Raw genomic sequence first — 23,871 nt, 5'->3', positions numbered from 1 at the left:
CCGAGCAGTCATTGGACTCTGGAGCGGTGTTCTCTGGAGTGATGAATCACGCTTCACCGTCTGGCAGTCCGACGGACGAATCTGGGTTTGGTGGATGCCAGGAGAACGCTACCTGCCCCAATGCATAGTGCCAACTGTAAAGTTTGGTGGAGGAGGAATAATGGTCTCGGGCTGTTTTTCATGGTTCGGGCTAGGCCCCTTAGTTCCAGTGAAGGGAAATCTTAACGCTACAGCATACAATTACATTCTAGACGATTCTGTGCTTCGAACTTTGTGGCAAAATTTTGGGGAAGGCCCTTTCCTGTTTCAGCATGACAATACCCCTATGCACAAAGCGAGGTCCATACAGAAATGGTTTGTCGAGATCGGTGTGGAAGAACTTGACTGGCCTGCACGGAGCCCTGACCTCAACCCCATCGAACACCTTTGGGATGAATTGGAACGCCGACTGCGAGCCAGGCCTAATCGCCCAACATCAGTGCCCGACCTCACTAATGCTCTTGTGGCTGAATGGAAGCAAGTCCCCCGCAGCAATGTTCCAACATCTAGTGGAAAGCCTTCCCAGAAGAGTGGAGGCTGTTATAGCAGCAAAGGGGGGACCAACTCCACGTTTTTTGGAATGAGATGTTGGACGAGCAGGTGTCCACATCCTCTTGGTCATGTGGTGTTTCTATATTACTGACCGTCCATGTTAAAATCCACAATAGATATTCATTCACTTTTGATTGAAGTTCTGTTTGTTACCAAGCAGAGACTTAAATCAGCCTGTCCGGTCATGTGATGAGAGGTCATATCATGTGATGAGAGGTCATGTGATGAGAGGTCATGTCATGTGATGAGAGGTCATGTCATGTGATGAGAGGTCATGTCATGTGATGAGATGTCATGTGATGAGAGGTCATGTGCTGCATTATATATATATTCCCTATATAGTGCACTACTTTTGACCAGAGCCCTATGGTAGTAGTGCACTATATAGGGAATAGGGTGCCATTTGGAACACTCGCTGGTTTATTGTTGCGCTCTATTCCCCCGGTCCCAAATTGACCCCTAGCACCCTTACCCGTACACTCACTCACTTCCCTTTTGTTGTTCCTTCACTGACGCACTTTACCCTCCCAACCTTATCAAAATATCTGGCCTCTACGAAACAAGAGCAAACCACTGGCACCCTAAATAGTGCACTACTCTGGTTAAAAGTAGTACGCAGTGAATAGTGCCATTTGGGACGTATCCAATGGCTCTCTAACCAAGTTGTTTTTTTTTGGGGGGGGGAAATAAACAATGTCATCAAATTTGTTATTCTAATAATGCAGTTCTGATTATTGATGACAGGAAACGTGAGGAATATGATCATGAATTACTGTCTTATAGTGGCCATGTTGGAAGCCCAGAGGGGTAATAAAGAATGGAGTGTGGGGGCTTTCTTATTGGGGTGTGTCATAGGCGGCTGGTGGGGGGAGCTATGAGGAGGACAGGCTCATTGTAATGGCTGGAATGGAATTAATGGAACTGTATCAAACGTATGGAAACCACATTTGACTGTTCCAATGAATGCCATTCCAGCCATTACAATGAGCCTGTCCTCCTCATAGCCCGTCCCACCAGCCTCCTCTGGTGTGTGTGTGTGTGTGTGTGTGTGTGTGTGTGTGTGTGTGTGTGTGTGTGTGTGTGTGTGTGTGTGTGTGTGTGTGTGTGTGTGTGAGTGTGAGACACACTTACTAAACATAAACGACTCCTAGTAGCTAGTAATATTCTCTCTTTATTTACAGTAGATGTAAACATTCAACTCCTGACACAACTGCAATGTAGTTAGGGTTGCACATTTCTGGTAACTTTCCCAACATTCCCTGTTTTTTTTCTTCAGAAATACTGGTTGGGAGAGGATTCAGGATTTCCTGCTTATTCCCTTGTAATTCCAGGATAGTTATTAAAATGTTGTAAACCTTAATGTCGTAAAAGGCATGTTTTCACATTTGTATAAAATACATATTGGCAGCTTAACAATGCTGAGGGGGGAAAAGGAGCTGAAACTAGTACAAAGCCTAGAATGGAAAGGTTAAAAACCAGGAAACATAAAGCTGAATCCACATGGAGGATGGTTTGTAAAACTCCTGATTTATCCTGATAACTCCCCAAATTCCCTGATTATCCTGGATGTCTTGCTTATTCCCCTGTGATTCCAGCAATCTTCCAACCAGGGCATTTTGTGAAAGTTACAGGAATTTTGGAAGCCCATTTTATAATATGATAGAAAAACAAACTGAATCAGCTGGTTTATAATATACCCTGGTTAGACCCCGGCTAACCTGTCCCAGAACAGTTACTACCATAGAGATAGAGTACTCATCTCGGTGTCTGCCATTATGGCATCTTTCTACCTCTATGGTTACTACACAATTATTCAAATGCTGTTGGGTTAGCTGCAGTTGGAGGTTACGCAATGTCATGAAATGAAATGATAAGGTTAAATATTTACTCAGATTGAAAAACAAAGACTCATTAGAGAACATGGTTACGTCCCAAATGGCACCCTATTCCCTTTATAGTGCACTACTTTGGACCAGAGTCCATAGGGGTGAGAGGAAATAAGTCAATAGAGGCGGTGAGCTGAACTGAGCTGCCGGAGGGGAAGGAAATGACATCACTTTGACGTCAGAACCTATGTTGATATTCAAGTAGATGCCTTGTTCACCTACAGGTCTCCTGTTCAACTTAAAGGTGTATTGTGGAACAATTGAGATTGGGAACAAGGTTATGTGGGCCCTGGTCTAAAGTACTGCACTATACAGGGGATAGGGTGCCATTGGTGATGCAAACAGTGTTTGATGATAGGGTGGTTCAGATCAGTGGTCCCAGACGATGCCCATGAGCTCACTGCTGGCGTCCCACAGTTTCCTGGCTGTCTCCTCGTTCCTCCCCTGGGGGGCCACGAAGGCTGGGGCGCAGTCACTGGGAGAGAGAGGGGGGGCATGGTTATTATACAGTCACTGGGAGAGAGAGAGGGGGCATGGTTATTATACAGTCACTGGGAGAGAGAGCGAGCTTAAGCCCCACTCTCTTCAGCATATATATATATAATAAATAAATAAATATAATAAATATATATAATAAAAAATAATAAAAAAAAGATTTTTATTTATTTATATTTTATTTATTTATATAAAAAATAAAAAATAAAATATATATATATATATATATATACATACACACACACACATATATATACACACATACAAATGAAGTGGCGAGGGCACTAGAACAGTCTGCAGCACCCGGCCTCACCCTACTAGAATCTGAAGTCAAATGTCTACTGTTTGCTGATGATCTGGTGCTTCTGTCACCAACCAAGGAGTGCCTACAGCAGCACCTAGATCTTCTGCACAGATTCTGTCAGATCTGGGACCTGACAGTAAATATCAGTAAGACAAAAATAATGGTGTTCCAAAAAAGGTCCAGTTGCCAGGACCACAAATACAAATTCCATCTAGACACTGTTGCCCTAGAGCACACAAAAAACTATACATACCTCGGCCTAAACATCAGCGCCACAGGTAACTTCCATAAAGCTGTGAACGATCTGAGAGACAAGGCAAGAAGGGCCTTCTATGCCATCAAAAGGAACATAAAATTTGACATACCAATTAGGATCTGGCTAAAAATACTTGAATCAGTTATAGAACCCTTTGCCCTTTATGGTTGAGAGGTCTGGGGTCCGCTCACCAACCAAGAATTCACAAAATGGGACAAACACCAAATTGAGACTCTGCATGCAGAATTCTGAAAAAACATCCTCTGTGTAATAATAATAATATAATATGCCATTTAGCAGACGCTTTTATCCAAAGCGACTTACAGTCATGCGTGCATACATTTTTGTGAATGGGTGGTCCCGGGGATCGAACCCACTACCTTGGCGTTACAAGCGCCGTGCTCTACCAGCTGAGCTACAGAGGACCACAGTGTACAACGTAAAACCAGAAAAGAGCCGTTAAATTCTATATCCACTTCAAAGGAAGTGATTCCCAAACCTTCCATAACAAAGCCATCACCTACAGAGAGATGAACCTGGAGAAGAGTCCCCTAAGTAAGCTGGTCCTGGGGCTCTGTTCACAAACACAAACAGATCATGGCTGCACCCCTGCCCAGTCATGTGAAATCCATAGATTAGGGCCTAATGAATTGATTTCAATTGACTGATTTCCTTATATGAACTGTAACTCAGTAAAATTGTTGAGATTGTTGGACCCCACAGAGCCCCAGGACAGCAACACAATTAGACCCAACCAAATCATGACAAAACAAAAAGATTGGAACAAATTAACAAAAAAACAGAGCAAACTAGAATGCTATTTGGCCCTAAACAGAGAGTACACAGTGGCAGAATACCTGACCACTGTGACTGACCCAAACTTAAGGAAAGCTTTGACTATGTACAGACTCCGTGAGCATAGCCTTGCTATTGAGAAAGGCCGCCGTAGGCAGACCTGGCTCTCAAGAGAAGACAGGCTATGTGCAAACTGGCCACAAAATGAGGTGGAAACTGAGCTGCACTTCCTCACCTCCTGCCAAACGTATGACCATATTAGAGACACATATTTCCCTCAGATTACACAGATCCACAAATAATTTGAAAACAAAGAGAGAGAAAGCTGTTATTATAAAGTCACTGGGAGGGAGGGAGGGAGGGAGGGCGGGCGGGCGGGCGGGCGGGTTTTATACAATCACCAGGAGTTTTTTTTTTTACGGTAGCCCTGAAGCACAAAAATAAATAATTTGACTCTTGGAATGATCTCGTAAGTCGTTCAAATGAGAATTGTTATTTTGTACAATTAGGCCGAATTTGTTATGCAGTTTGTCAGACCATGTAATGGTTGCTGCAGCCATTAATTCACTGATTCCATCCATGATTGACAGTTCTTTGATAGCCTAAAGCATGGACCCTTTTTGAATGCCAGAGCATGTGAGTGGGTGAGTTTGGAGCGAGGTGTAGATTTCTAAAAGATGTCTGCCTTCTCTCTGGTACAGCTCAGCCTAGAATATTTAGTTTCCATTATCACTATTAATTTAATTAGGCCCATTCAGTTGTAATATTTATCCACAGTAACCTATATCTAGTTTATACTTTCTAACATTAGGATGTGTTGTTTCTATTTTGAAGGACTTCAAAATGTATTAATGGATGTTTTAGGTAGGCAATCCATACTGTAAAATGTATTTTAGTTTTTCTTGGAATAGAAACGCCATATAATATAAAATCAATATTATTTCAACTAAAATATCAGAAATAAATTGTGAATAATAATCATCTTCTTTTCATAAAAAAAAAAGGGAATAAATGATATCAAACTGCAGCTGTGAAATGATTTGCGCACACTAGCCCCAACAAGCTTCACATGTGCATTGAGAGTGGGAAAATGCGCTCTACAAACTAAATATTATTATTATAAAACAGAAAGATACACATGTAAAAGTGTCCATTATTATTGTTATTAGTATTATTATTGTTTTGATTGGAGAAAAACTAGGCTGTAAACAACAACAAACAAACAATAATAATAAATATAAAACAAACCTGTTTAAAATAAAGGTGCAATAAACCTTGGTGAACTATTACTGAACAAAAATATAAACGCAACATGTAAAGTGTTGGTCCCATGTTTCATGAGCTGGAATAAAAGATCTCAAATGTTCCATTACGCACAAAAAGCTTATTTCTCTCAAATTTTGAGCACGAATTTGTTTACATCCCTGTTAGTGAGCATTTCTCCTTTACCAAGATAATCCATCCACCTGACAGGTGTGGCATATCAAGAAGCTGATTAAAAACAGCATGATCATTACACAGGTGCACCTTGTGCTGGGGACAATAAAAGGCCACTCTAAAATGTGCAGTTGTCGTCACACAACACAATGCCACAGATGTCTCAAGTTTTGAGGGAGCATGACATTGGCATGCTGACTGCAGGAATGTCCACCAGAGCTGTTGCCAGAGAATTGAAGGTTCATTTTTCACCCATAATCCGCCTCTAACGTCGTTTTAGAGAATTTGGCAGTATGTCCAACCGGCCTCACAACAGCAGACCACGTGTAACCACGCCAGCCCAAGACCTCCACATCTGGCTTCTTCACCTGCGGGATCGTCTGAGACCAGCCACCCGAACAGCTGATGAAACTGAAGAGTATTTCTGTCTGTAAAAAAGCCATTTTGTGTGGTAAAACTCATTCTGATTGGCTGGGCCTGGCTCCCCAGTGGGTGGGTCTATGCCCTCCCAGGCCCACCCATGGCTGCGCCCCTGCCCAGTCATGTGAAATCCATAGATTAGGGCCTAATGAATTGATTTCAATTGACTGATTTCCTTATATGAACTGTAACTCAGTAAAATCTTTAATTGTTTTTAAAATTGTTGAGATTGTTGGGTTTATATTTTTGTTCCGTATATTTACAGTGGATATATACAAAATAATATATATAGGAGCAAATCAGCCTGAATATCAGGACGCACAACTGCAACATGTTTCGACTACTAATTCATACTCGCATGGCATCTGAAACTGTTTTTTAAAAGATTGCAACTCCTCTGTCCCCACGAAGTGTGTGTTTAGGGCTCGGTCTATGTTAATTCCACCTGGACCTATTGACCCAGCTGACCTATTGACCCAGCTGACCTATTGACCCAGCTGACCTATTGACCCAGCTGACCTATTGACCCAGCTGACCTATTGACCCAGCTGTGGATACCTAATGACAAGCTAGAGGCAATGTTCCGTATTGACTGACCTTCATGTCCTAAAGTAATGATGGACTGTCGTTTCTCTTTGCTTATTTGAGCTGTTCTTGCCATAATATGGACTTGGTCTTTTACCAAATAGGTAAAGAGAAACGACAGTCCATCATTACTTTAAGACATGAAGGTCTTCTGTATACCCCCCCTACCTTGTCACAACACAACTGATTGGCTCAAACGCATTAAGGAAAGAAATTCCGCAAATTAACTTTTAACAAAGCACACCTGTTAATTGAAATGCATTCCAGGTGACTACCTCATGAAGCTGGTTGAGAGAATGCCAAGAGTGTGCAGAGCTGTCAAGGCAAAGGGTGGCTATTTGAAGAATCTCAAATATAAAATATATTTTGATTTGTTTAACACTTTTTTGGTTACTACATGATTCCATATGTGTTATTTCATAGTTTTAATGTCTTCACTATTATTCTACAATGTAAAACATTTTAAAAATAAAGAAAAACCCTTGAATTAGTAGGTGTGTCCAAATTTTTGACTGGTACTGTATATACAGTGGCTTGCGAAAGTATTCACCCCCCTTGGCATTTTTCCTATTTTGTTGCCTTACAACCTGGAATTAAAATTGATTTTTTTGGGGTTTGTATCATTTGATTTACACAACATGCCTACCACTTTGAAGATGCAAAATCATTTTTGGGGCGAAACAAACAAGAAATATGACAAAAAAAACAGAAAACTTGAGCGTGCATAACTATTCACACCCCCCAAAGTCAATACTTTGTAGAGCCACCCTTTTCAGCAATTACAGCTGCAAGTCTCTTGGGGTATGTCTCTATAAGCTTGGCACATCTAGCCACTGGGATTTTTGCCCATTCTTCAAGGCAAAACTGCTCCAGCTCCTTCAAGTTGGATGGGTTCCGCTGGTGTACAGCAATCTTTAAGTCATACCGCAGATTCTCAATTGGATTGAGGTCTGGGCTTTGACTAGGCCATTCCAAGACATTTAAATGTTTCCCCTTAAACCACTCGAGTGTTGCTTTAGCAGTATGCTTAGGGTCATTGTCCTGCTGGAAGGTGAACCTCTGTCCCAGTCTCAAATCTCTGGAAGACTGAAACAGGTTTATCTCAAGAATTTCCCTTTATTTAGCGCCATCCATCATTTCTTCAATTCTGACCAGTTTCCCAGTCCCTGCCGATGAACAACATCCCCGCAGCATGATGCTGCCACCACCATGCTTCACTGTGGGGATGTTGCTCTCGGGGTGATGAGAGGTGTTGGGTTTGCGCCAGACATAGCGTTTTCCTTGATGGCCAAAAAGCTCAATTTTAGTCTCATCTGACCAGAGTACCTTCTTCCATATGTTTGGGGAGTCTCCCACATGCCTTTTGGCGAACACCAAATGTGTTTGCTTATTTTTTCCTTTAAGCAATGGCTTTTTTCTGGCCACTCTTCCGTAAAGCCCAGCTCTGTGGAGTGTACGGCTTAAAGTGGTCCTATGGACAGATACTCCAATCTCCACTGTGGAGCTTTGCAGCTCCTTCAGGGTTATCTTTGGTCTCTTTGTTGCCTCTCTGATTAATGCCCTCCTTGCCTGGTCCGTGAGTTTTGGTGGGTGGCCCTCTCTTGGCAGGTTTGTTGTGGTGCCATATTCATTCAATTTTTTTATTATGGATTTAATGGTGCTCTGTGGGATGTTCAAAGTTTCTGATATTTTTTTATAACCCAACCCTGATCTGTACTTCTCCACAACTTTGTCCCTGACCTGTTTGGAGAGGTCCTTGGTCTTCATGGTGCCGCTTGCTTGGTGGTGCCCATTGCTTAGTGGTGTTGCAGACTCTGGGGCCTTTCAGAACAGGTGTATATATACTGAGATCATGTGACAGATCATGTGACACTTAAATAAAGCCCACCTGTGTGTAATCTAACTAATTATGTGACTTCTGAAAGTAATTGGTTGCACCAGATCTTATTTAGGGGCTTCATGGCAAAGGGGGTGAATACATATGCACGCACCACTTTTCCATTATTTATTTTATAGAATTTTTTGTTATTTTTATCATTTCACTTCACCAATTTGGACTATTTTGTGTATGTCCATTACATGAAATCCAAATAAAAATCCATTTAAATTACAGGTTGTAATGCAACAAAATATGAATGAATACTTTTGCATGGCACTAGGAGGGGGAAGAGTTTTATACAGTCACAGAGAGAGAGAGAGAGATGCATACAGTCACACAGAGAGAGAGATGCATACAGTCACAGAGAGAGAGAGATGCATACAGTCACAGAGAGAGAGAGATGCATACAGTCACAGAGAGAGAGAGATGCATACAGTCACAGAGAGAGAGAGATGCATACAGTCACAGAGAGAGAGAGATGCATACAGTCACAGAGAGAGAGAGTTTTACTCAGTAGCGCCGTGCGATCGAGGGCGGTGCTGTTGTCATACCAGTCAGCCATTACCTTCTAGTTAGGGTTTTATCTAGCAGTAGGATGATAATGTAACATCCCAAAAACATTCAGATAATTTTTTTTATAAAATCTTTAAAATAAAAAAATTATGCTATATCTTGGAATGTTCTCTAAAATGTTGTGCACAACATCTGTAAAAGCCACCACAGAACATTCCCCAAAGTTCTCATTAGGTTGCCAGTTAACGTAATAACACAATGTACCAGTAATGTTTTCCCAGCAAACCAAAATTGGTTCTGTGAATGTTCCCAGAACATTCGTTAGGTCGCGGCAAATGTTGTTATAACACATAAAACTGTCCATTCGTGGTGATTATAGAATGTTTGTACAAAGCATTGATGTTGCAAGAACGTTTCTAAAACACATTTAATCTGTTCTTTAAAGGTTCCCTGAATGTTTCATTACGTTGTGGGAACCGTCTGGTGAGAACTTTGTGGGGGATCACTAAAGATATGTTCCCAAAACACAAAAACTGTCCAGTTGGGCTGACATTCAGATAATGTTTGTATCAGGTTGCACAAAGCATTCCTTTGATGTTGCAAGAATGACGACAGGAACAGCCTTTCTGAATTCTTTAAAAGGTTCCCAGAACATGTAATTAGGTTGTGGGAACAGTGTGGGTACATTACAAGAGATAGGTTCCCAAAACACAAAATATGCTTAGTTGTGATGACATTCATAAAATGTTGTAATAATAAAATAAGTATTTCTATTATGTTCATATTTGTTTTAGGTTTAACGTAATATTCCGTTGATGTTCACACAATATACATTTTACCCTGTCAAAGTAATGTATAGACCAGTGCAGTTTTAAGATGAGGGAGGACTATTTCTTTTTTTAATGAGCATTGCCTTATTTCTATTACAGCATATTGGATGACTGTCATTCATATTCCATTCACCCAGTTCAATGTAACATCGATAGGTTTAGGCTACTACATGATACTAGAATTTGCCCTATACCCATCATGAGGTTGCTACAACCTAGCCTATGAATTAAAGTTTACAACGTAGGTGCACAGAGGTCGAGATGCAAATTTGATTTACAGACAGTGACACATTCAATACCGCCTTGCACACTTTTGCCTGCATCTAGCTGATCTAGGGTGTAATTATTAGTCCAAACAGTTGTTTTGCAAATAAAACAAAAAAACAAAAAATTCAGGTAATTCCATCCTGTTACTTTCCATTTGCTTCCATTTAAGCAACGTTCGGCGGAATGAATACATCAACCACACACACAGTTCACTTTCATAGCAGCCATACAAACAGCATCATCACATCTACATGATCATTTTACTCGTTGTAGAATCTCTTCTCGCATCTACGCGCTCTCCTCCTCTCACCTTTTCCCTTCGCTTCTGGACTTCAGTGCACAACACAACAGCTGTCTGTGACCAGGCGAAAAAACCTTTCCAAGCCAAACCTTCATACCATAACCGCTACACACAGCCTACATTGTTGTCACCATATTAGCTAACGTCATAGTCAACAAACTAGAACTAAGGCGTTAGTAAACCCACAATCCAATCCATGTGTACAATCACGCAGTAGTGTACAGCAAGCGGTTTAGCAGTTACGCCGGCACGCCCCAGTGGCAATGAATTAATAAAACCGTAATCTTCCAAAATCTTGGAAGAGTTGGAGTGTTGGATAGCCTTAGCCAGCTAGCTAACATACATGGCATTCCTCTCTGAGTTAGGTTGTTGAGTAGGCTACATTAGCTAGCTAAGTATGTGAAAGGGAAAAATACACCAAATATAAATCTCTGCTGCTTCTCCTTCATTTTTTAGATAATTTGTTCAAAACTGTTCAACTGTTGTCTTTCTCTCTCTTCGAGTCAACTAAACTCAGTAAAAAAAAAAAAAAGTCCCTTTTTCAGGACCCTGTCTTTCAAAGATACTTCGTAAAAATCCAAATAACTTCACAGATCTTCATTGTAAAAGGGTTTAAACACTGTTTCCCATGCTTGTTCAATGAACCATAAACAATTAATGAACATGCACCTGTGGAACGGTCGTTAAGACACTAACAGCTTACAGACGGTAGGCAATTAAGGTCGCAGTTATGAAAACTTAGGACACTAAAGAGGCCTTTCTACTGACTCTGAAAAACACCAAAAGAAAGATGCCCAGGGTCCCTTCTCATCTGCGTGAACGTGCCTTAGGCATGCTGCAAGGAGGCATGAGGACTGCAGATGTGGCCAGGGCAATAAATTGCAATGTCCGTACTGTGAGACGCCTAAGACAGCGCTACAGGGAGACCGGACGGACAGCTGATCGTCCTCGCAGTGGCAGACCACGTGTAACAACACCTGCACAGGATCGGTACATCCGAACATCACACCGGCGGGACAGGTAGAGGATGGCAACAACAACTGCCCGAGTTACACCAGGAACGGACAATCCCTCCATCAGTGCTCAGACTGTCCGCAATAGGCTGGGAGGGGCTGGACTGAGGGCTTGTTGTAAGGCAGGTCCTCACCAGACATCACCAGCAACAACGTCGCCTATGGGCACAAATCCACCATCGCTGGACCAGACAGGACTGGCAAAAAGTGCTCTTCACTGACGAGTCGCGGTTTTGTTTCACCAGGGGTGATGGTTGGATTCGCGTTTATCGTCGAAGGAATGAGCGTTACACCGAGGCCTGTACTCTGGAGCGGGATCGATTTGGAGGTGGAGGGTCCGTCATGGTCTGGGGCGGTGTGTCACAGCGTCATCGGACTGAGCTTGTTGTCATTGCAGGCAATCTGAACGCTGTGCGTTACAGGGAAGACATCCTCCTCCCTCATGTGGTACCCTTCCTGCAGGCTCATCCTGACATGACCCTCCAGCATGACAATGCCACCAGCCATACTGCTCGTTCTGTGCGTGATTTCCTGCAAGACAGGAATGTCAGTGTTCTGCCATGGCCAGCGAAGAGCCCGGATCTCAATCCCATTGAGCACGTCTGGGACCTGTTGGATCGGAGGGTGAGGGCTAGGGCCATTCCCCACAGAAATGTCTGGGAATTTGCAGGTGCCTTGGTGGAAGAGTGGGGTAACATCTCACAACAAGAACTAACAAATCTGGGGCAGTCCATGAGGAGGAGATGCACTGCAGTACTTAATGCAGATGGTGGCCACACCAGATACTGACTGTTACTTTTGATTTTGACCCCCTCTTTGTTCAGGGACACATTATTCCATTTCTGTTAGTCACATGTCTGTGGAACTTGTTCAGTTCATGCCTCAGTTGTTGAATCTTGTTATGTTAATACAAATATTTACACATGTTAAGTTTGCTGAAAATAAACGCAGTTGACAGTGAGAGGACGTTTTCATTTTTTTCTGAGTTTATATTAGGGTTAGGTACTAGTCTCTCCAGTTCATGCTGCAAGCGCTCTGATAGGTTGGAGGACGTCCTCCTGAAGTCGTCATAATTATTGTGCAAGTCTATGGAAGGGGGTGAAAACCATGAGCCTCCTAGGTTTTGTATTGAATTCAATGTACCCAGAGGAGGATGGAAAATAGCTGTCCTCCGGCTACACCATTGTGCTACCCTACAGAGTGCTGAACACCTTATTGAAAAACAGTATGTTTTAATCCGTTATTTGGTGACGGGAATATATTTAGTGTAGTTTATCTAAAAAGGATAACTTTTTTTATATTTCACTTTTAATTTTTATGAAATTCCTCGTCTTCCTCCTCTGAGGAGCCTCCACTGGTATAGATAGGTGTAATCTAGGGCCAAGTGTGTTGATTTTCAATCCGAGGGTATCCTTATATTGACACACTTCTTGAATTATGCAACAGAACGTGACAACAGTAATTAGTGAGGCAGTCTAGACAGTGCAGGTAAGCCTAGACAGAGCACGATTTTGGTGGTGGCAGCCCTGTTCCACCCATTTATGTTAATCTATTAAAATATGCAAATATACCCCATGTATTTATGCAAATGAAGCACATATAATTTTCTTGATTTTAATCCAAACATTTTTTTTTTATATGCCTGATACCATTAGAAAATGTATATATGAGTGCATTCTAGGAAAACAAGTGAAATGTTACAATAAATTGAATACCTGAATTCCAACTCTTATGTGCTATAATTCAGTCAATATCTGATGGATTATAAAAAATTTTTTTTTACATTTTTTGTCATTTAGCAGACGCTCTGATCCAGTTAGTGCATACATAATTTTTTTATTTTTCATACCCCCCGTGGGAATCGAACCCACAACCCTGGCGTTGCAAACGCCATGCTCTACCAACTGAGCTACATCCCCTGCCGGCCATTCCCTCCCCTACCCTGGACGACGCTGGGCCAATTGTGCGCCACCCCATGGGTCTCCCGGTTGCGGCCGGCTACGACAGAGCCTGGATTCGAACCAGGATCTCTAGTGGCACAGCTAGCACTGCGATGCAGCGCCTTAGACCACTGCACCACTCGGGAGGCTATAAAAATATCTTCATCCATTGTCCAACTGCATTTATTAGAATTATTTTGAATCTAACCTGGGTCAGGGGCGGAATGTGCTTAACTACATACTGTATCATAATCTCTCCCTCACCTGAAGTGTTTCCCGGTGAGGGAGTGCAGCTCCTCCGCCACGGCACAGTAGATGGATGTCTGGGCCCCCTCCCGAGGGCCCTTCAGGAACAAGGAGAACAGAGAGAACAGCAGAGACATGATGGTGGAGTGGCGGACCAGCTCCGAGCGCACCGACCCCGGGTGGACAGAGTTCACTGTCACACTGGAACCTGGGTGGGGGGACAAGGAAGGGAAGTGTGTTACCATGGGGACAGGGTTTCTCCAAGATCTTCCTCTGTGTGAGGACATTTTAGATGACCGTATGTTGCTAAGTAACTTCCCAACTGTCATTTTGCCTTTCTGATCGTGTATTTTGTGTTTTCTAAATAATAATAATAATAAGCCATTTAGCAGACGCTTTTATCCAAAGCGACTTACAGTCATGCGTGCATACATTTTTGTGTATGGGTGGTCCTGGGGATCGAACCCACTACCTTGGCGTTACAAGCGCCGTGCTCTACCAGCTGAGCTACAGAGGACCACAGATTAGGGCCTAATGAATTTATTTCAATTGACTGATTTCCTTATATGAACTGTAACTTTGAACAATCTATTGAGCATCAGACATAATGCAAAGAAATTCATCTAGAAGGTTGAAACCTTTATATTTTTGCTACCTCTGCAGTGTTTTGTATCAGGATCATTGCTAACAGGAAAATGAAAACCCACCAGAAATCCCCACTAAAGAAAATAAATGGAGTATGAACTAGAAATGTTAAATCATTTGGTACAGTGTAGACATTTTTTCAAAGCCCTATTCTTACCTGAAAGACGCAATAGATCTCTGACACAAAGAAATTGGGGCATGAACATGATATTCCTTAACTTTCAGCAGCAACAGTGACATCTAGTGTACAGATTAGAATATATTTGTATTTATTTTGTAAGCCCTGTAAAGTTGTAAATATGTAACAACCATTGACTTTATGTATGACTTACATATTGGGTAACAACAACCCTTATGAATGATCTATATGTGTGTCTGTGCGTTTGTACATTTTATACAATTCCATTGAAAACCCTTTCAGTGATGGCTTAATCAAACGTGGTGACCACTTCAATAGTGAAGAAGCAAAATAGATAGACTAAGTTACGTTTATATTGACAGCCAGGTGGGGGTTTCAAAAAGAATGATCCATGCCTCAAAGACTGGATCAGTGTGTGTGACACAGAGAGGCCAGGGCTGAGAGAGAGCTCTGACCCTCTGCCCAATAGCACACATCAAATTGTCCACCGCCACAGGCTACGCTGAACTCTTCTTCACTAACCCTCGGTTTCTATATGTATTTTCTCACTGGAACTCTTCTTCACTAACTCTCGGTTTCTCTATGTGTTAATTAATCCACTATTCAATGCATGTGGCAGGTTGCCATTCTCTTGAGATCATTGACAAGATCCTCCCGTATAGTTCTGGGCTGATTCCTCACCGTTCTCATGATCATTGCAACTCCACGAGGTGAGATCTTGCATGGAGCCCCAGGCCAGTTATTTTGTGTTTCTTCCATTTGCGAATAATCGAGAGAGAAACTTCCCTCGCTCTTTCCCCTCCCTCTTTCCCCTCCCTCTCCTCCCTCTTTCCCCTCCCTCTTTCCCCTCCCTCCCCTCCCTCTTTCCCCTCCCTCTTTCCCCTCCCTCCCCTCCCTCTTTCCCCTCCCTCCCCTCCCTCTTTCCCCTCCCTCCCCTTCCCTCTCCCCCTCCCTCTCCCTCCCTACCTTTGAGTCTGCGGGCCAGCTCCCTAGCGAACAGGACGTTGGCCAGCTTGCTCTGGCAGTATGCGAGGCCGCTGTTGTAGCTGCCCTGGCTGAGGAGGTCATGGAAGCGGATCCAGCCAAAGTTATGAGCCAGGGAGGAAACCACGACGATACGGGCCGGAGCGCTGCGTTTCAGCAGACCAATCAGGAGGTATGTCAACAAGAAGTGACCTATCAGGAGTAAAACAACGACAATGCAATCAGTTGCCTTGTCAGAAAGTAAATAATATGGATTATGGTGAATTTAACACTGAGTTTAATGGAATTGAAGGGCACCTTTGTAGGGTGCAACTTTGTATTACTTAGACTAGGTGCCTTCCCTCATGTCTATTAATATGGAATAGAGGTGCTACAACTCTTCATAGATGAGTGATGTAGACATTATATACAATAATAATAATAATAATAATAATAATAATAATAATAATAAGCCATTTAGCAGACGCTTTTATCCAAAGCGACTTACAGTCATGTGCGCATACATTTTTACGTATGGGTGGTCCCGGGGATCGAACCCACTACCCTGGCGTTACAAGCGCCATGCTCTACCAATTGAGCTACAGAGGTCTGCTTTAGTGTCTGAATACAGTATATACTGATGTCTGAAGTCAGTCCGCTGTGTAGTGTAACGGTCTCGTGATGAGGTAGCCTTGCCTGCGACTTCAAAAATCAGCCCAAGAGAGGATTTCCTATTGTGCTAAAAGGGTCAAGAAGTTTGTTTCTCCCGTAGGAGTCCTTGGTTCGGATCCCACCCATGACATAAGTCTCTCCGTCTCACCCAGGTGGTTGACCCCCAGCTGCATCTCAAAGCCGTCGTTGGTCTTCATGTAGGGACACATCATGACCCCGGCATTATTGATCAGGATGTGGAGGTGGTTGACCTCTACAGGGGGTCAGAGTCAATATTATACAGTTTGTTACAGAGCAGTAAACACATTATAATACGAGTGCTTGTTAATAACTAATAACGCTATAATAAATACTGTAATGATGAGTGCCGTTTGGGACGCATCCATGGAGTTGAAGGTTTACCTCGGAGGAAGCGTTGTGCGAAGGCCCGTATGGAGCTGGTATCAGCCAGGTCTAGCTCTCGGACCTCTACGTTTGCCTTGCAGTAGATGCGTCGTATCGATGCTGCGGCCTCCTCACCCTTCTCCACATCCCGGCACGCCATGATCACCCTCGCACCTGGCAATAGACAATAATCAATAACCAATCATCTGCATAATTGACACAGTTCCTTTAAAGACCACCTATCCTCTTCCTTTACTTATTGTTGAGGTCGTGAAGGACAGGAGGTAAGGACAGGCGGTAAGGACAGGCGGTAAGGACAGGCGGTAAGGACAGGCGGTAAGGACTGGAGGTAAGGACAGGCGGTAAGGACAGGCGGTAAGGACAGGAGGTAAGGACTGGAGGTAAGGACTGGAGGTAAGGACTGGAGGTAAGGACAGGAGGTAAGGACTGGAGGTAAGGACAGGAGGTAAGGACAGGCGGTAAGGACTGGAGGTAAGGACAGGCGGTAAGGACTGGAGGTAAGGACAGGAGGTAAGGACAGGAGGTAAGGACAGGAGGTAAGGACAGGAGGTAAGGACAGGAGGTAAGGACTGGAGGTAAGGACAGGAGGTAAGGACTGGAGGTAAGGACTGGAGGTAAGGACTGGAGGTAAGGACAGGAGGTAAGGACAGGAGGTAAGGACTGGAGGTAAGGACAGGAGGTAAGGACAGGCGGTAAGGACAGGCGGTAAGGACAGGAGGTAAGGACAGGAGGTAAGGACAGGAGGTAAGGACAGGAGGTAAGGACAGGAGGTAAGGACAGGCGGTAAGGACTGGAGGTAAGGACAGGAGGTAAGGACAGGAGGTAAGGACAGGCGGTAAGGACTGGAGGTAAGGACAGGAGGTAAGGACAGGAGGTAAGGACTGATCATAATCTTGATGTGATTGGCCTGACTGAAACATGGCTTAAGCCTGATGAATTTGCTGTGTTAAATGAGGCCTCACCTCCTGGTTACACTAGTGACCATATTCCCCGTGCATCCCGCAAAGGCGGAGGTGTTGCTAACATTTACGATAGCAAATTTCAATTTACAAAAAAAAATATGGCGTTTCGTCTTTTGAGCTTCTAGTCATGAAATCTATGCAGCCTACTCAATCACTTTTTATAGCTACTGTTTACAGGCCTCCTGGGCCATATACAGCGTTCCTCTCTGAGTTTCCTGAATTCCTATCAGACCTTGTAGTCATAGCAGATCATATTCTAATTTTTGGTGATTTTAATATTCACATGGAGAAGTCCACAGACCCACTCCAAAAGTCTTTCGGAGCCATCATCGACTCAGTGGGTTTTGTCCAACATGTCTCTGGACCTACTCACTGCCACAGTCATACTCTGGACCTAGTTTTGTCCCATGGAATAAATGTTGTAGATCTTAATGTTTTTCCACAAAATCCTGGACTATCGGACCACCATTTTATTACGTTTGCAATCGCAACAAATAATCTGCTCAGACCCCAACCAAGGAGCATCAAAAGTCGTGCTATAAATTCTCAGACAACACAAAAATTCCTTGATGCCCTTCCAGACTCCTTCTGCCTACCCAAGGACGTCAGAGGACAAAAATCAGTTAACCACTTAACTGAGGAACTCAATTTAACCTTGCGCAATACCCTAGATGCAGTTGCACCCCTAAAAACGAAAAACATTTGTCATAAGAAACTAGCTCCCTGGTATACAGAAAATACCCGAGCTTTGAAGCAAGCTTCCAGGAAATTGGAACGAAATGGCGCCACACCAAACTGGAAGTCTTCCGACTAGCTTGGAAAGACAGTACCGTGCAGTACCGAAGAGCCCTCACTGCTGCTCGATCATCCTACTTTTCCAACTTAATCGAGGAAAATAAGAACAATCCAAAATTTCTTTTTGATACTGTTGCAAAGCTAACTAAAAAGCAGCATTCCCCAAGAGAGGATGGCTTTCACTTCAGCAGTAATAAATTCATGAACTTCTTTGAGGAAAAGATCATGACCATTAGAAAGCAAATTACGGACTCCTCTTTGAATCTGCGTATTCCTCCAGGGCTTAGCTGTCCTGGATCTGCACAGCTCTGCGAGGGCCTGGGATCGGGAGAGACACTTAAGTGTTTTAGTACTATATCTCTTGACACAATGATGAAAATAATCATGGCCTCTAAACCTTCAAGCTGCATACTGGATCCTATTCCTACTAAACTGCTGAAGGAGCTGCTTCCTGTGCTTGGCCCTCCTATGTTGAACATAATAAACAGCTCTCTATCCACCGGATGTGTACCAAACTCACTAAAAGTGGCAGTGATAAAGCCTCTCTTGAAAAAGCCAAACCTTGACCCGGAAAATATAAAAAACTATCGGCCTATATCGAATCTTCCATTCCTCTCAAAAATTTTAGAAAAAGCTGTTGCGCAGCAACTCACTGCCTTTCTGAAGACAAACAATGTATACGAAATGCTTCAGTCTGGTTTTAGACCCCATCATAGCACTGAGACTGCACTTGTGAAGGTGGTAAATGACCTTTTAATGGCGTCAGACCGAGGCTCTGCATCTGTCCTCGTGCTACTAGACCTTAGTGCTGCCTTTGACACTATCGATCACCACATTCTTTTGGAGAGACTGGAAACCCAAATTGGTCTACACGGACAAGTTCTGGCCTGGTTTAGATCTTACCTGTCGGAAAGATATCAGTTTGTCTCTGTGAATGGTCTGTCCTCCGACAAATCAACTGTACATTTCGGTGTTCCTCAAGGTTCCGTTTTAGGACCACTATTGTTTTCACTATATATTTTACCTCTTGGGGATGTTATTCGAAAACATAATGTTAACTTTCACTGCTATGCGGATGACACACAGCTGTACATTTCAATGAAACATGGTGAAGCCTCAAAATTGCCCTCGCTAGAAGCCTGTGTTTCAGACATAAGGAAGTGGATGGCTGAAAACGTTCTACTTTTAAACTCGGACAAAACAGAGATGCTTGTTCTAGGTCCCAAGAAACAAAGAGATCTTCTGTTAAATCTGACAATTCATCTTGATGGTTGTAAAGTCGTCTCAAATAAAACTGTGAAGGACCTCGGCGTTACTCTTGACCCTGATCTCTCTTTTGACGAACATATCAAGACTGTTTCAAGGACAGCTTTTTTCCATCTACGTAACATTGCAAAAATCAGAAATTTTCTGTCCAAAAATGATGCAGAAAAATTAATCCATGCATTTGTTACTTCTAGGTTAGACTACTGCAATGCTCTACTTTCCGGCTACCCGGATAAAGCACTAAATAACCTTCAGTTAGTGCTAAATACGGCTGCTAGAATCCTGACTAGAACCAAGAAATTTGATCATATTACTCCAGTGCTAGCTTCCCCTACACTGGCTTCCTGTTAAGGCAAGGGCTGATTTCAAGGTTTTACTGTTAACCTATAAAGCGTTACATGGGCTTGCTCCTACCTATCTTTCCGAGTTGGTCCTGCCGTACATACCAATACGTACGCTACGGTCACAAGACGCAGGCCTCCTAATTGTCCCTAGAATTTCTAAGCAAACAGCGGGAGGCAGGGCTTTCTCCTATAGATCTCCATTTTTATGGAACAGTTTGCCTACCCATGTGAGAGACGCAGACTCGGTCTCAACCTTTAAGTCTTTACTGAAGACTTATCTCTTCAGTAGGTCATATGATTGAGTGTAGTCTGGCCCAGGAGTGTGAAGGTGAACGGAAAGGCTCTGGAGCAACGAACAGCCCTTGCTGTCTCTGCCAGGCCGGTTCCCCCTCTCTCCACTGGGGTTCTCTGCCTCTAACCCTGTTACAGGGGCTGAGTCACTGGCTTGCTGGTGCTCTTTCATGCCGTCCCTAGGAGGGGTGCGTCACTTGAGTGGGTTGAGTTACTGACGTGATCTTCCTGTCTGGGTTGGCGCCCCCCTTGGTTTGTGCTGTGGTGGGAGACCTCTGTGGGCTATACTCGGCCTTGTCTCAGGATTGTAAGTTGGTGGTTGAGGATATCCCTCTGGTGGTGCGGGGGCTGTGCTTTGGCAGAGTGGGTGGGGTTATATCCTTCCTGTTTGGCCCTGTCCGGGGTTTCTTCGGATGGGGCCACAGTGTCTCCGGACCGCTCCTGTCTCAGCCTCCAGTATTTATGCTGCAGTAGTTTATGTGTCGGGGGGCTGGGGTTAGTTGGTTATACCTGGAGTACTTCTCCTGTCTTATCCGGTGTCCTGTGTGAATTTAAGTATGCTCTCTCTAATTCTCTCGTTCTCTCTTTCTCTCTGAGAACCTGAGCCCTAGGACCATACGTCAGGACTACCGGGCATGCTGACACCTTGCTGTCCCCAGTCCGCCTGGCCTTGCTGCTATTCCAGTTTCAACTGTTCTGCCTGCGGTTACGAAACCCCTACCTGTCCCAGACCTGCTGTTTTCAACTCTTAATGATCGGCTATGAAAAGCCAACTGAGAGACCTGAGCCCTAGGACCATACGTCGGGACTACCGGCCGTGGTGACTCCTTGCTGTCCCCAGTCCGCCTGGCCTTGCTGCTATTCCAGTTTCAACTGTTCTGCCTGCGGTTATGGAACCCCTACCTGTCCCAGACCTGCTGTTTTCAACTCTTAATGATCGGCTATGAAAAGCCAACTGAGATTTATTCCTGATTATTATTTGACCATGCTTGTCACTTATGAACATTTTTGAACATCTTGGCATGGTTCTGTTATAATCTCCACCCGGCACAGCCAGAAGAGGACTGGCCACCCCTCATAGCCTGGTTCCTCTCTAGGTTTCTTCCTAGGTTTTGGCCTTTCTAGGGAGTTTTTCCTAGCCACCGTGCTTCTACACCTGCATTACTAGCTGTTTGGGGTTTTAGGCTGGGTTTCTGTAAAGCACTTCGAGATATTAGCTGATGTAAGAAGGGCTATATAAAATAAAATTGATTGATTGATTGAAGGACAGGAGGTAAGGACAGGAGGTAAGGACAGGCGGTAAGGACTGGAGGTAAGGAGGTAAGGACTGGAGGTAAGGACAGGAGGTAAGGACAGGAGGTAAGGACAGGAGGTAAGGACAGGAGGTAAGGACAGGAGGTAAGGACAGGAGGTAAGGACAGGAGGTAAGGACAGGAGGTAAGGACTGGAGGTAAGGACTGGAGGTAAGGACAGGCGGTAAGGACTGGAGGTAAGGAGGTAAGGACTGGAGGTAAGGACAGGAGGTAAGGACTGGAGGTAAGGACAGGAGGTAAGGAGGTAAGGACTGGAGGTAAGGACAGGAGGTAAGGAGGTAAGGACTGGAGGTAAGGACAGGAGGTAAGGACAGGCGGTAAGGACTGGAGGTAAGGAGGTAAGGAGTGGAGGTAAGGAGTGGAGGTAAGGACAGGAGGTAAGGACAGGAGGTAAGGACAGGAGGTAAGGACTGGAGGTAAGGAGGTAAGGACTGGAGGTAAGGACTGGAGGTAAGGACTGGAGGTAAGGACTGGAGGTAAGGACTGGAGGTAAGGACTGGAGGTAAGGACTGGAGGTAAGGACTGGAGGTAAGGACAGGAGGTAAGGACAGGAGGTAAGGTCAGACAGCCTGTTATTTTAATGGTTTCTTTCCTTCATCTCCAATGGCAATATCTTTGTGATGATGAATGTAAGGAGGCAAAGGACCACGTCTGACTATCAGCCCTGTATGTGTCAGTCAGTCACCTCTGATAGCCAGGTCCAGGGCAGTCTCCTTCCCAATACCAGTGTTGGCTCCAGTAATCAGGACCGTCTTCCCGTCCAGCCGGGCCATAGACGTACATGCTCCACCAGCAGAGTATTTCCTGACAGACAGGAAATATATCTGTGTTATTATCTCAAATCCAACGTATATAGCTGTCCTGGTAAGGTTGGCACTGGCGTATTGTTAAAGTCCACACAGGCTGCGTTACAAATGGTACCCTATTCTCCATTTATTTAACTAGGCAAGTCAGTTAAGAACAAATTCTTACTTACAATGACGGCCTACACCGGCCAAACCCGGACGACGCTGGGCCAATTGTGCGCCGCCCTATGGGACTCCCAATCACGGCCGGTTGTGATACAGCCTGGAATCGAACCAGGGGGTGTGTAGTGACGCAGCGCCTTAGACCGCTGCGCCACTCGGGAGCCCATATAGTGCACTATATTGGGAATAGGGTGCAACCCAGACTACACAGAATAGAGATTACGGTTTTAAAATAGTATTTTTTATTTATTATTTTTTTAGAGTGGAGTTGATTATTATTTAATACTATTATTTACTATTTAACATGCAACATATTGTTACTAAATATGCAAGGATCACTCTGGCAACAATGATCGAAAGTGAACTCGTCCAACACAGTCACACCACAACACCTGGCTCTCCGAACAGAACCGTTCCAAATACAACGCCGCCCACGCGCGCAACGCATCATCAGGAAATGATAGCGCTCGAGCCTACTCAATTTCATTATTCAGCGTACGGGTAGCCTATATTGACAAATGGACAATATTCAATTTACAGTGCATCTAGAGCCTTAATTCCACACAACAACAACACATGAATGTTATACTGAAGAAGGTTGTCTTCATTATGGAAAATAGTGTTTCTGTAGGCTTTATTATTGCAGGAGAAGAAGAAGAGTCATCATCAACACTGAAGTCGATTCATTCAGCAACCCAATTGCCAGTCACAATCTCTTCGTCTTTCGGTAGCCTGACAATGACAATCATTGTTCGACTAATTAGGCAATATGAGATGCCAAGCATAGAAGCAGATGATGCATCGGCTATAGCCTTGAACATACAGCGCTTATTCTTACCTAATGTGGGGTGCGAATAAAACCATGAGCAGTGCAACCACCCCAAGACCTGCGACAATTAATACGAGAACCATCATGACACGGATCCGCTCTCTCGTAGTTCTTCTTCACTGCTGTTCCGTCATGGCTCGGTTCTCCGGTTCTGTGTTCCACCGACCGACTGATCTGAGATGTCAAAGCTTTATGGTGAAGTGTAGGTGGATAGGTTGTGTCACATATGCTCGTTCAATGGACCCTGGGATTGTAGTTTTATTCCACCGATTAATTATGGAAATTAAAATTTAAAAAATGTTTTAAAGAAAACAAAAACCAAAGTGCAGTTGAATCTAATAGCTGCTATTTGGTTTGTAAGATACTAGTCTATATCTTCACTCTCAAATGAAAACAATAATTGATCTGAAAGAAGGTAAAGATATCAGTAATTGATTATTACAAAAACTACGTTGACCACAATGCACCAGTGAAAGTTGCCCTTTCAATGCCCGTATATAAATATCTGGCATATTATTTCA

The 23,871-nt window shown here is 43.7% G+C and overlaps 1 protein-coding gene across 1 annotated transcript; it reads right to left on the bottom strand.

The window, feature by feature from the left end:
• Positions 1 to 1,746: 1,746 nt before the first annotated feature.
• rdh12 (retinol dehydrogenase 12) lies at positions 1,747 to 23,588 on the bottom strand. The gene is made up of 7 exons (XM_041854485.2): positions 23,360 to 23,588; positions 22,239 to 22,357; positions 16,580 to 16,735; positions 16,326 to 16,430; positions 15,509 to 15,718; positions 13,777 to 13,966; positions 1,747 to 2,952 (listed from the first exon to the last, which is right to left on the bottom strand). Exons 1-7 carry the CDS (start codon positions 23,434 to 23,436, stop codon positions 2,847 to 2,849), a joined length of 963 nt encoding a protein of 320 aa, XP_041710419.2. The 5' UTR covers positions 23,437 to 23,588; the 3' UTR covers positions 1,747 to 2,846.
• Between the last annotated feature and the right edge of the window lie 283 nt (positions 23,589 to 23,871).

This window comes from Coregonus clupeaformis, chromosome 29, assembly GCF_020615455.1.
Source record: "Coregonus clupeaformis isolate EN_2021a chromosome 29, ASM2061545v1, whole genome shotgun sequence".
Lineage (NCBI taxonomy): Eukaryota > Metazoa > Chordata > Actinopteri > Salmoniformes > Salmonidae > Coregonus > Coregonus clupeaformis.
Note: the sequence above shows the minus strand (reverse complement) of the source record. Positions and strands in the feature narration are given on the sequence as shown.

Coding starts and splice junctions, on each gene's coding strand:
- rdh12 (XM_041854485.2), bottom strand. CDS start 23,436: ATGATGGTTCTCGTATTAATTGTCGCAGGTCTTGGGGTGGTTGCACTG. Junction 22,358..23,359: donor TTATTCGCACCCCACATTAG/GTAAGAATAAGC, acceptor CCTGTCTGTCAG/GAAATACTCTGCTGGTGGAG. Junction 13,967..15,508: donor GCTGGCCCGCAGACTCAAAG/GTAGGGAGGGAG, acceptor CCCCCCACCCAG/GTTCCAGTGTGACAGTGAAC.